Source organism: Rhincodon typus, chromosome 2 (genome assembly GCF_021869965.1).
Source record: "Rhincodon typus isolate 14 chromosome 2, sRhiTyp1.1, whole genome shotgun sequence".
NCBI classification, from domain to species: domain Eukaryota; kingdom Metazoa; phylum Chordata; class Chondrichthyes; order Orectolobiformes; family Rhincodontidae; genus Rhincodon; species Rhincodon typus.
In genome coordinates, this window is record NC_063333.1 from 37,718,279 (window position 1) to 37,731,973 (window position 13,695).

The 13,695-nt window shown below is 39.4% G+C and overlaps 1 protein-coding gene across 4 annotated transcripts in view; it reads left to right on the forward strand.

The window, feature by feature from the left end:
• The window catches only part of LOC109935405 (rho GTPase-activating protein 21), a 236,932-nt gene that overhangs the window by 157,922 nt on the left and 65,315 nt on the right, over positions 1–13,695 (forward strand). For all 4 annotated transcript variants that reach the window (XM_048612239.1, XM_048612246.1, XM_048612252.1 and 1 more), the window contains one exon: positions 7,510–9,613. In XM_048612239.1, the coding sequence (XP_048468196.1) occupies positions 7,510–9,613 (2,104 nt within the window). The remainder of the gene's footprint in view (positions 1–7,509; positions 9,614–13,695) is intronic.

Genomic DNA, 13,695 nt, shown 5'->3' on the forward strand with positions numbered 1-13,695 from the left:
ACCACCACGTCATGGGGAAAAGACCATGTCTATTTACCCTATCCATGCCCCTCATGATTTTATAAACCTCTATAAGGTCACCCCTCGGTCTCTGACACTTCAGGCAAAATGGCCCCAATCTATTCAGCCTCTCCCTGTAACTCAAACCCTCCAACCATGACGACATCCTTGAAAATCTTTTTTGAACCTGTTCAAGTTTCATGACATTCTTCCAGTAGCAGGAAGACCAGACTGTGCGCAGTATTCCGATGGTGACCTAACCAATGTTCTGTACAGCTGCAACATGACCTCCAAACTCCTATTCTTGATGCACTGACCAATAAAGGTAAGCATACCAAACACCTTCACTGTCCTATCTACCTGCAACTCCACTTTCAAGAAACTATGAACCTGAATTCCAAGGTCTCTTTGTTCAGCAACACTAACCTTTACATTTTCTCAATCAGCTGAGACCTTTACAGAATCTAGGGAACTTTGAAAGATTATAATGAGCGCATTTTCTCTGCAACTACTTTGTATAAGGTCCTTGGATGCAGGCCAACACTTCCAGGGCACATGGCATTCTTTAGCCTGTTAGTTTTCTTAGTACTTTTTCCTTTAGTGATTTTCCTTCCCATTGCCCTTTGATTTTCTGTAATCCTGAAGATACTTTTTGTTCTTTCTACCAGACGTCTTGTTCTTTCTACCATGAGATGTATATAAAATACTTGCTCAATGTGTTTACTATTTTCTTGTTTTCCATTATGAATTCAAAAGTCTCATCCTTTTAAGAGACCAACATTTAATTTAACTACTGTTCCTTTTTATATGCACGTGGAATCCTAAATTAACTGCTTTTATTTCTTGCAAGTTTACTCATTTTAATTTCACCTTAAGACATTCCTTTTGTTTTCTAAAGTTTTCCTGACGTTCTAGTCTAACACTAATCTTTGCAGTATCGTAATAGTTTTCTTTTGTTTTGATTTCATTCTTAACTACTTAATTGGCCACAATGTTTGTTTCTTTTTTGGAATCATAGAGCCCCTAGAGTGCACAAAGGCACCATTTGGCCCGTCGAGTCTGCACCAACCCTCCGAAGAGCATCCCACCCACACCCAGCCCAGTCAATTCTTTAACTCTGTATTTACTGTGGAATACATATTTATTGAAAATTATGAAACACATCCGTAATTATCTGGCACATATTATTTAGCCATCTTACCTGTTAGCCTCTTTACCCAATGACAGCATTATAGCAAGCTCTATCTTCTGTAATTTTCTTTATTTAAAGCTAGTTATTTGGTAGTACAGAACTTGAGTATTATTGAATAAGGACAGATTTTTGTCAGTGTTTCAATGCCATTACACAACAGGACAATTTGCAAGAAATATTAATGTTAAGGAAAAGCAATATTCTATGCTGAGTGTACAGCAGGAACCCTGACATCTACCTGATGAGATGAAAACTGATGTGTTATGAAAGGTGCTATGTCAAATGTAATTATGGAAAATAAAAATTCATGGTGTATGGGGTAACATTTTAGCATGGATAGAAGATTGGCTGGCTGGCAGGCAGAAAACAGTATGTGTAAAAGGGTCCTTGTCTGGTTTGCAGGATATGTCAAGTGGAGTCCTGCAGGGATCCACTGCATCTCACTATTTTACAATTTGTCAGTGACTTACATGAGGGGAATAAAGGTATGACAGCTAAATTTGCAGATGGTGCAAAGATAGGAATGTATATTGTGAAGACCTGAATTTTCAGACAGATGTAGATAGTTTAAGTGGAGCACCTGAATTCCGTGTTGCAGAAATGTACAGGAGTTCTAGTGTGAGTTTACAAAAGGTTAGTATACAAATATTATATGCTATCAAGAAGACTAATCAGATACTATAATTTATTGCAAGAAGAATTGAATCTGAAAGTAAGGATATAAAGCTTCAGTCGTACATGTCATAGGAGAGATCACATCTCAAATACTTTGTGAACCTGTGATCTCCTTATTTAAGGGAAGATATACAAACATTAGAGGTGGTTTGGAGGAGGTTTGCTAGATTGATACCTGGAATCACTGTGTTGTCTCATGGAGAGATTGGACAGGCTAGGCTTGTTTTACTGGAAATTAGAAGAGTGAAGGGTGACTTGATTGCATTCATAGTCATACAGCACAGAGGAGGCCCTTCAGTCCATTAAGTCTGTACTGTACTATCTACATGAATCCCAATTTCCAGCACTTGGCCCATAACCTTGAATGTTGTGATATTTCAAGTACTTACATATTTTTTAAAAGTTGAAGCTTCTTGTGTCTACTAGCTGCCTTGGCAGTGCATTCCAGATTCCCACCATTCTCTGGCTGAAACAAGTTTTCTCAAATTGTCTCCAAACCTCCTGCCATTATCTTAAAATTTTGCCACCATGTCCCTTATAGTCTTATGTACTTAAATAAAGCTCTGCTTCAGTTTGATGTAGAGAAAACAACTTGAGCATATCCAGCCTGTCGTCATAGCTTAAAAATACTTTAACCCAGGCAATATTCTGATGAATATCCTCTCCAGCACCCCTCAAACGCAGTGACATACTTTGTATAGTGTGCTGACCAGAACTGCATATATGACTCCTAACTTATGTTGTACAGCTCCAACGTAGCCTGCCTGCTTTTATAATAATCTATATCACAACTGAGAAAGACAAGTATCCTGTATACTCCTTACCCACCCTATTAACCTGTCTTACCACTTTTTCAAGAATTGGGGAAAGCACCTCAATATCCCTCTTCTCTGAAAGTGGAATCAAGCTATGTCCTATCCACTAAAATGACTCCAAGCTTCCAATCACCAGCCACTTCCACATGCCACAATGTGGTCTGGCCATCATTTTTGTCACAGGCCTGCTGCAGTATTCGAGCGAGCTTCTGCACAAGCTCAAAGGACAACGTTTTCATTTTTTGCCTGGGGATCCTGCAGCCTCCAGGACACAATATCAAATTTAATAACCTTAGAGCCTGATTGCATGTTTCCATGGTTTTTACCCATCCCACATCCGGTCCTGTTATGACATGGGTTGCCTTCAGCACAGTCACCTGTTCTCATGTACCCCAGGGCCCATTATCACATTATATGGGTTACATTCGGTACAGCTCAACTATTTTCTCCTACCCTTTATTCTTATCAATCATTCAGCTCCTCTTCTGGCCTGGCCTGCTATCCATAATTTCCTTGTATACCTATCCCTTTCATAGCTCACTGTCCGTCATGCACGCACACTCTGTCAAACGGTCTTGGCGCTATCCCCATTTTTCGCGCGCGCTCTCTCTCGCTCTGTCTTCTCCGCCCCCCCCCAAAAAAAAACCTTCGGCTTCAGCATAAATACCGCTTTTTCCTAGCTCCCATTGGTTCTAGTCACATGCTTCATCAGCGTAGTCGGGCTGAACATTCCCCCATAACTTCAAGCTTTTCATATATAGAAACTACTATAGTTAAATTTACAGATGAAACTAAAGTAGGAAAGTAAGTTGCAATGAAGAAGTCAGAAATAAATTTACAAATGGATGTGGATAGGTAAAGTGAATGGGCCTATATTTGGCAGATGAGGTTTAACATGGATAAGTGTGAGATTATCCACATTGGCATAACAGGAAAGTGACTTATTATCATAAATGGAGAGAAATTTGAGTACTTGGGTGCAGAGCTGGGTGTCCCTACGCATGAATTGCAGAAAACTAGTATGCAGTCATAGAAAGTAACAAGTAAGGAAAATGGAATTTTGTCGTTTATTGCTAAAAGGATAGAGTATAAGAGTAGCAAAGTGTTGCTGCGACTGTACATTAGTGAGACCATACCAGAAGTATTGTGTATAATATTAATCCCCTTACATGATCAGGGATGTAGTTGTAATGGCAGAAGTTCAGAGGAGGTTTACAAAACTGATTGAGGGTTTTGTCTGTGAAAAGATATTGAGATGTTTAGGCCTGTTTTCTCTGGTGTTTAGAAGAATGAGAGGAAATTTAATTGAATTATATAAGATGCTAGAAGTGATTGACAAAGTAAATTTGGAAAGAATGTTTCTTCATGTGGGGCGATCTAGAACAAGAGGTCATAATTTTAGGATAAGGGGTAGCAGGTTTAAATGCTTTTTTCTCAAAGCGTTGTGAACTTGTGGAATTCACAACCCCAGAGTGTAGTGGATGCTGGGACATTGAATAAGTTTAAGGAAGAGTTACAAATTTTTAATTCGGGATGCGTTGAAGGGCTACAGAGAGTGGGCAGGAAAGTGGAGTTGAGGCCAAGAATATGACCAGTCATGGTCATATCAAATGTTTGAGTAGGCTCAAGGAGCTAAGTTGTTTACTCCTGCTCCTAGTTCTTAGGTTATGTTCTTATCAAATAACTTTGCTTCTTTCAAGGTTACCATTGCACATTTGCCTAGTTATATCATTTTTATTTATTGTTGTAGAACATCTGAAGTGTTACTGTAGAAGTATTAGCAAAGTTGCATTTGACAGTCTCAGCCAGTCTCAGGGATCCCTTTGGATCTGTTGTCATGGTTTTAGTGAGGGTTTATTGGTTACTAACAAGCTTAAACGATGGGGGAGACATGCTTTTGGATGACATCTGTGCATGTTGGGATTTGAACAGAAAAATTTGCTGTTAATTCACTTGAGATGTAGGTTCAGGTTACAAAGTTGATTTTGTTGTTACGGCTGGGCAGAGTGATTTCATCAGTATGTTTGAATATTGACCTGGATTAAAATAGGAATGCTCAAGTATAGTTGAATTAATAACTCATTTGTTAACTCTTTACTGTCAATTTCATATTTGATTTAAGAATGATTAAGGTTTCCTGTGCAGCAAAAAACAAATTTGGAAACGGTTTATCAAAGAACCAAACTTTGAAACATTGTACATGAACAGTTTGTATTATTGAGAGATCTTTCACTGAGTATTTCTTTAACTTTCAGTAATAATAAAGCAGGTTTCATTTAACTTAGAAATGAATAAGATAAGCATTTGAGATGTTTTGTAGAATTTCTGATTTTCACCATTACTTCAATGCATTCACTTTTTGTTGATATAGAGAAAGGTTAATTTACATTAGTTTATTTTCCATCTGCGATCTTGAATTGAACAAACATATTTGGCACTTGTAAGTAGTTTTGTAAATTTATTGTGCAAGCAGAAATCAGATTTTAGCCATTTAATTTATTCTGCAACCTTCAGTAATCACTTTTTGAATAAACCCAGAGCACTTTAACTAAATTTAGAGGGCCAGTAGCTTCATCTGTAGTTTGACTCTGGCAGGCAGTGGCCTAGTGGTAACTGGACTAATAGTCTAGAATCCCAGTTTAATATTCTGAAGACATGGGTTTGTTATGGACCAGACCAAACTCCCTCAAAACATACGAAGAGGATAGCCTAGACCCTAATATTTTGTTATTTTAAAGGCAAGTGCCAGGCATTTCATTCCAGATGCAACTCGATTGATCAAACTACCAGTCTTGAAGCAAAATGCACTTTATTCGTACACTGTAGTTAAAATACAACAGAAGAAATTGGAATAACTTAACACTACTGAGAAACTTAACAGAATTAATGGATGTTTTAACTAGTAAATAATAACTGGTCCAGTATAGTAATGTCCCACAAACACACACTTAGCAAAGGCAAATTCAGTAAAATAAATTGTCTTATTTGCAATTCTAGCAGCAGGAAGAAAGCCTGCAGCTTTTAGCTATAGCAGAAAGGAAAATCTGCTTCTACATCCAGCTTCAGGACTTGAGCAGCAACTGCTACTGAAGGCTAAACTTTTTTTAAAAAAAAAAAAAAAAAAAGTCCTGATTCTGTGGGAGGATGACCCCATCCATTCAGGGTCCTTCTGTTGTTCCAACTTTGGGGGGAAAAAAAACCCAAGGTCTCTCAAGCTGTTTATTAGCTTTGGAGCAGACTGTTTACCACCACTGTCTCAACCTTTCTTCATTTTAAACAAAAGGACTGAACACACCACCTTGAAACCATAGTATTGTCACATATTTGATTGTAACTGCTACCATTTGTCACAAAATCCCATGCCTTTTGGGGAAGGAAATCTGCTACCCCTATCTGGCTTGGCCAACGTGTGACTCCAGATCCACATCAATATAATAAACTCCTAACTGTCCTCCAGCCAATCAAGGATGAGCAATAAATGCTGTTCTACCCAGCAAAACCCACCCACCCAGAAGGAATTTTTAAAAAAAAAAACTACTTGTACCCAAAGTTTAACACCTAACTTGCGCTGGAGTTCTTTAGGTTGCTGACTTAATTTAATAGTTCATTAAGGGTGGTATTTGACCAGAATGATAACTTGATTTCCCCTGTACAACCAACCACTGCCAATTGCAAGGATTAGTTGGTCATATTTCTCAGCATTACATTGTTCTGGTTGAAACAAAAGCGAGGTAATGGGATTTGGGAGAGTCTTAAAGAAAGTGGACGGCCAAAAATGTAAAAGAGAGCAATGCAAATAAAACTCTAAACTTCAGGTGCATAAAGTTAGAAAACACCCTTCGTCAAGCAGAATAATATATTGATGTTGGCTTCAAACAAAAATCTATTGCATTCTTTTCTACTTTAATAAGAAAGCTTTTAGAATATTGATAAAAGTTGATAGGTTAAGTATAAAGGTATGATATCTAACAATGAGTTTGATTCGTTTGGCAGAGCAGTAGATATACCATATGTGGGACTTGAGGTCAGGATAAATTATTTCGATGCATATCTTGAAATTTTACTTGCTTAGCTTCAGGAATAAATATATGAAGAGAAGGCAGAGGATGATAACAGCTGAAGCTCTCGAGCTTGTAGAAAACATCTTAGCTTTTTGATCTCTCTTTTCTATGCAGCAGCTAGCCAGCTGGGTACTCGGTTGGGCTGATAGGAAGAAACACCAGTTGTGGGGGATTCCTGTTTGCATAGAACCACTCTCGAGGATCCAGTGAAGAAGTCAGCAAAGACTATGGTCAGAAGGGCTGGGAGTTGTCACCAATTAGTTTAGGGATTTGAGGGAAGGTTTAAGGATTCCTTGAGAGATCTCTGAACCAGCAGGAGTACTCTCCAAGGAGTGATAAAAGAGCTGCTGACCCTTGGAGCCAGTGGCACCCACCTAAATCTCTGCTGAATTTCTGAACCCTTGTAAAACCTGAGTAAATTTTAAATTGGAGTCCCTTGTTAATTGTTATGGAATAAATGGCAGGTAACATCACCATGTTTCACTTGTTAATCTCTTCCACCTGTTATAGGGTGAAGGAAAGGGTGGGTTAATATCAGTAAGATCAGAGCTAAATATCTCAGGAAGTTGATTATCTCTGATAGAATCCACATTGAGGGAACCAGGATGAATGTAATTTTAATGCTACATGTTCTTTAATTTAAAGGACATGAAACAGACTGATATTATGATTCATTGTTTTCATTGGATAAAGGTTGCTGAAATAAAATGGTGCATGTTGTATTTATTCATTTTCATAATGCATTATATAATTCATCTTTTTTCAGGCATATTCCCAAGATGCTTACTTAAAAGGCAATGATCCATACACTGGCAATGCCCACAATATCCCTGAACCACCACCCATTTGCTACCCTCGACTGACCAACTCTGGTTCAACTGGGGCTCAGCCCATGGAGGTTTCACCACCAGAGCCTCCTCGAGGGAGGCATCAAATTAGTAGGCCGGTACGAACAGTTGCTGTGACTGATAGAGGATGTCGGACTGAAGTACAAGTTCCATCTTCAGTAGATACTACTAAAACTAATACTGCTGTGTGTGTTTGCAATGAAACAGTAAGGACTGTTATTGTGCCTTCAGAGAGAGTTGCTGATTTTGCACCTGGTAGAATTAACCATTCAAGTCCAACTCTCAGAACAGAAGAAGTACATCTTGGCTTTACTGACCACACCATTGCGAAAGCAAGAACAAGGACGACCTCCTCTTCAACTATTTTAACTAGTAATATGATTCAGCAAGTTACAAGTGGTAGGGTAAAAGATACTACAACAACTACCTCTACCACGAATGCTGGTAAACAGACAATCTGTGGATCATATTCGGATGCTATTTGCAGCAAGTCTACACCTCAAACCACAGACTCTTCAATCCCAAATCACCATCCACCTTCAACAGCTGTTACTTCGCACCAAAATATAGACTGGCGTAATTATAAAACTTACAAAGAATATACAGAAAATAGACGTTTGCACATGTATGGTAGTAGGACAATACAGGAAAGATTAGATAGTTTAAGAGCAGCAGCTCAAAACTCAACAGATTATCAGCAAACCTCTCCAACCTGCATAACAACTCCAGCAAGGCGTCGGAGCACTTCACATGATCGATCTTGCCAAGCTGCACCAATGAGATACCGTAGCGTGTCTCAGGAACGATTAGGAGAATCTGTTCTAATGAAAAATTGGCCACGAAGTGCTTCACAGGATGCATTAACATCGCCAGTAATTGGACCACAGAGCCATAGAACACGGTCGTGTGATTATCTGGGAAAACAAGTAGAAACCTTGGGCAGTCTACCTGCAGATATTGGAACAATAAATTCGCATGATGCAGCTGGGAATGGGGTACAGCGAACATTTAATCAAACAACTAGAATTAGTGAGTTGGATAATAGATTTTGTTTACGTGAAGGATTCCGGCAGCCTGTCAGACAAGTTGGGCAGCCAGCAACTCGCATATCTACCGGTGGTACGACACAGTCTCAGAACAGTAGTTTTTCATCGAGTGTTCCCAGCACTGACGGTATAAAGATACGATCGAACATTCGAAGCAGTTCACGTTCTAGTCCTGCCCTGCCTGTTTGGAAGGTTGCCACTGATGTGAAACCAATTCAGCATTCAAGGGATCACCAGTATATTTATACAGGACAGCAACCTCTGGTTCCTTCTCAAGAAAAATCTTATTTACCAATGTCCTTTCAAACTACCCTGTCAAGTTCTTTGTTAACCACAGCTGTCCCCAGTGAAACATCACCAGTTCTTTCTCCGACTCAAAGTATTGGTATCGATGCATTAAAAGATCGAAGAATGGTAAATCACAGTAATCCATGTGGCCAGCATTTGGAGTCGAGGACAAGAGCTGAAAGTGTGCCTGAACAGCCAGCAGATATCGCTGTTGCTGTAAGATCAGCTTCATGTTCTACACCACCATCTGTTAAACCTTCTGTGCAGACAAATAAGATATTAAAGGCTGCTGCTACCTCTGGTGTTACTAATGTGTCAATTAGACAAAAGAGTAAGGATTTGGAAAAACTGATACCTGAAAGTAAACTAGAAGAGAGAGTTAATTTAGATGAAGAAAATTGTCTAGAACAGATTGAACTCGGTTCTGGGCATAAAGAGCAGCATCCTTCAGACGTAAAAGAGACTGTGATTTTGAGGGAAAAACTTGTCTCAAGTAAATTAACACCACAACCACTAAGGCATCAGTCATATATTTTGGCTGTAAACTCACCAGATACAGTAGCAGACCCTACCTGCTGGCTACCTAATGATGCACGTCGCGAGGTAAATATTAAACGAATGGGTGATCAGAGGAAAGCATCAAGTTCAAGCCCACAGGATGACTCATTGGCATCTATCCCTTTCATAGGTAAGATCTGAAACTGACTTTCTCGAAATAAGTTAAATGTAAAAAGTTCCTTCCACAAAAATATTATGGAAATATTTCAGAAAAATTAAAAATTGCAAAATCCTACTTAATTGTTTCATCATGACAATCTTACTAGGCATAGAAATAATTTGTTGTAAAGTAATCTTCCATACAAATAGTGATGATTTTGGCAAAAGCAACTTGAAAATAATTTACGTTTTCAATATCTTGGTTTCTTTCTTTTTCACCATACCCTTAATTGTTGCAAGTGTTGTAAGTAGTTGTGATATCTTTGGGAAGGACTAGGGTTTCTTTTTCTTACATAGCTTGAATGTTAAGTACAAATGCTGTCCTAAATAAAAATATGGAAGTGAAAAATAGTAAGCTGTAGTAAAAGATATTTTCATGTAGATTTATTGAGCTGGAAGTGTTTTCAGGTTTGCTAAACAATACCAGAATGGTGTCTGGATGTCTATTAAGAATCTGCTTTCTGCTAAATGCCTGTTGCAGTCTGTTGTACAGCATGGAAACAGACCCTGTGGTGCAACTCGTCCATGCCGACCAGATATCTTAAATTAATCTATTCCTGTTTGCCAGCATTTGGCCCATATCCCCCTCAACCTTCCTACTCATGTACCCATCCGGATGTCTTTTAAATGTTGTAATTGTACCAGCCTCCCCTACTTCCTGTGGCAGCTCATTCTATACACGCACCACCCTCTGCGTGAAAAAGTTGTCCCTGAGGTCCTTCTTTAAATCTTGCCTATTTTACCTTAAATCTGTGCTGTCTAGTTTTGGATTCCCCTACCCTGTGGAGAAAGACCTTTTGACTATTTACTGTATCCATCTTATAAACCTCTACAGTGTCACCCCTCAGCCTCTGACACTTCAAGGGAAAATAGCTCTAGCCTATTCAGCCTCTCCTCCCTGTACCCCAAACCCTCAAACCCTCAAACCCTGGCAACATCCTTGTAAACCTTTCCTGAGCCCTTTTTAAGTTTAACAACATCTTTACTGAAGCAGGGAGACTAGAATTGAACACCGTGTTCCAAAAGGGCCTAACCAATGTCCTGTACAGTCGCAACATGGTATCCCAACTCCTATACTCAATGCACTGACCAATAAAGGCAGGTTTGCCAAACGCCACCTTCACAATCCTGTCCACCTGCAATTCCATTTTCCAGGAACAAGAAACCTGTACCCCAAGTTCACTTTGTTGGCAGCACTCCCCAGGATCCTACTGTTAAGTGTATAAGTCCTGCTCTGATTTGCCTTACCAAAGTGCAGTACCTCATTTATCTGAATTAAACTCCATCTGTCACTCTTCGACCCATTTGCCCATCTGATCAAGGTCACATTGTACTTGGAGATAACCTTCTTCACTGCATGCTATACCACCAATTTCGGTGTCATCTGCAAACGTACGAACTATATCTCCTATACTCGCATTCAAATCATATATAAATGACAAAAGCAGTCGACCTAGCACCAATCCTTCTGGCGCACTGCCCGTTAAATGCCTCCAGTTGAAAAACAACCCTCCACCACCACCCTCTGCCTCCTACCTTCAAGCCAATTTTGTATCCAAATGGCTCGCTCTCCCTGTATTCCACGTGATCTAACCTTGCTAACCAGTCTACCATGTGGGACCTTGTTGAATGCCTTGCTGAAGTCTGTATAAAAACCACTGACCACTCTGCCACCTTCAATCTTCTTTTGTCATTTGTTCAAAACACTCGCAAGTTAGTGAGACACAATTTGTCTTATCATGTCAAAATTGACTTGTTCTTAAGCAAGTTGCCAAAATTTGTTTTGTCTAGTAAAGTTCAAAACCATTCATAGATTTAAATGCAAAACTGATTTATTATGTCTTTACTTCTGAATCCAATTGTTATCCAAATTTAAATTGACAGCCTGGTGAGTTGTTTTGATTCTATGAAAGTTTTGAGTAGACATTACTGGTTTAATACAATTAAACATCAGAACATGTCCAAGAAAAACTCGAACTCAAAAAAAGTATTTCTACTGCTATTTTTCTATTAATGGATGTTTCTAGTATTTCTTAAGGAAGTTAAAGACAGTAACCAATTTTTAAAAATAAAAAAAAATGCGTAATCCATAGATTTGGAAAATTTTGAAAACCAGTAAAGGATGACTAAAAGAAAAATATGGAGGAAATTAAAATGAGTGAGCTACCAGCAAACACAAAAAGACAGTTACAGCAGGGGAAAGGAGTAGCTAATTTAACCTCGGAGGATGAGTTTGCAGCACAAATAGTGGGATAACAAGGGCATGGTGAATTCTTTGAACAAGTATTTTGCACCTTTCATTTTGGTAAAGCATCACAGGAAGTACAAAATCAAAGGGCAAAGGGAGGGAGAAACTTTAAAACAAAACTTAATAACGCAAAAAAAAATGAGGAAAACTGATGGTCTAAAAGCAGACAGGTGTCCTAACATTGGGGGCGGCATGGCGGCTCAGTGGTTAGCACTGCTGCCTCACAGCACCAGGTCCTGGGTTCGATTCCATCCTCGGGCAACTGTGTCTGTGTGGAGTTTGCATGTTCTCCCCGTGTCTGCGTGAGGTTCCTCCCAGGTGCTCCGGTTTCCTCCCACAGTCCAAAGATGTGCAGGCTAGGTGGATTGACCATGCTAAATTGCCCTGTGGTGTTCAGGGATGTGGAGTTTAGGTGGGTTGAAAGGGGAATGGATCTGAATGGCATGCTCTGAGGTTTGGTGTGGACTTGTGGGACCGAAGGCTTGTTTCCACACAATGGATTCTGATTCTATTCTAAAATTAATTGTATTCTAGCATCTTAAAGGGAGTGGCTGCAGAGACAGTGAATGCATTGGTTGTAATTTTCCAAAATTCCTTAGATTCTGGAAATCTAAGCAGATTGGAAAATCTCTTCAAAATAGGAGGATGATAGCAAAAAAGAAACAATAGGCCTCTGCCAACCCATTTGATAAAGTTATCTGGTTTTCATCTCCGTATTCCTGTGTACCCCTTTACCCTTGGATACAAGGGAATTAACCTAACTCAAACTTAAAATATGCAACGACCCCTACCTCCCCTGCTTTCTGCAGAAGAGAACTCCACAGACTAGGGACCTCTGAGAGGAAAATTTCTTCTTTTTCTCCCTGTTAAATTGGAGTTTCCTTATTTTTAAACTGTGCTCTTGGTTCTAGTACCTTGTGGAAGATGAAATAATATTTTAGCATCATCTTGTCAAATTCCCTTGACCGTTTTTATACGTTTCATCAAGATCACCTGTCATTATTTATAAACCTCATTGGGTGCATCCTTTCCTCATAAGACAGCCCCTTCAACAAATCTATCATGGATCTTATCTGCTCACTTCTAATATAGCTATATCCTTCCCTACGTAAGTAGCTGAAAACTGTACATCTACTTTAGATATGGTCTCAGCAACATCTTGTACATCTATAGCAAGACTTCCCATTTCTTTAAAGCAAAGAACTGTGGATGTTGGAAATCTGAAATTAAAACAGAAATTGCTAGAGAAACTCTGATGTGGCAGCATATGTGGAAAGAAAATAAAGTTCACGTTTAGAGTCCAGTTACTCTCTTTCAGAACTTGTAATTCCAGGATTTTGACCCAGCAACAGCGAAGGAACAGTGATATATTTCCAAGTCAGGATGGTAGTGTCTTGGAGGGGATCATGGTTTTGTATATGCTGCCCTTGTTCTACTAAGTGGGAGTAGTCATTAGTTTGGAAGGTGCTGTGTAAGCTTATTTGGTGAATTTCTGCAGTGCATGTTGTAGATAGTAATAGCAACATGCACTAAGCGTTGGTGGTGGAGGGAGTGAATGCTTGTAGATGTGGTGCCAGTCAAGTGGACTGCTTTATCCTCAATGATGTCAAGCTTCTTGACTGTTGTTGGAGCTGCACCCATCCAGGGAAGTGGGGAGTATTCCTTCATATTCCTGACTTTTGCCTTGTCGATGTTGGACAGGCTTTCGGGCGATAGGACATGAGTTACTCACTGGAGTATTCTTAGTCTCTGACCTGCTGTTCTAGCCATTGTTTATATAGCGAGCCCAGTTGGGTTTCCCATTG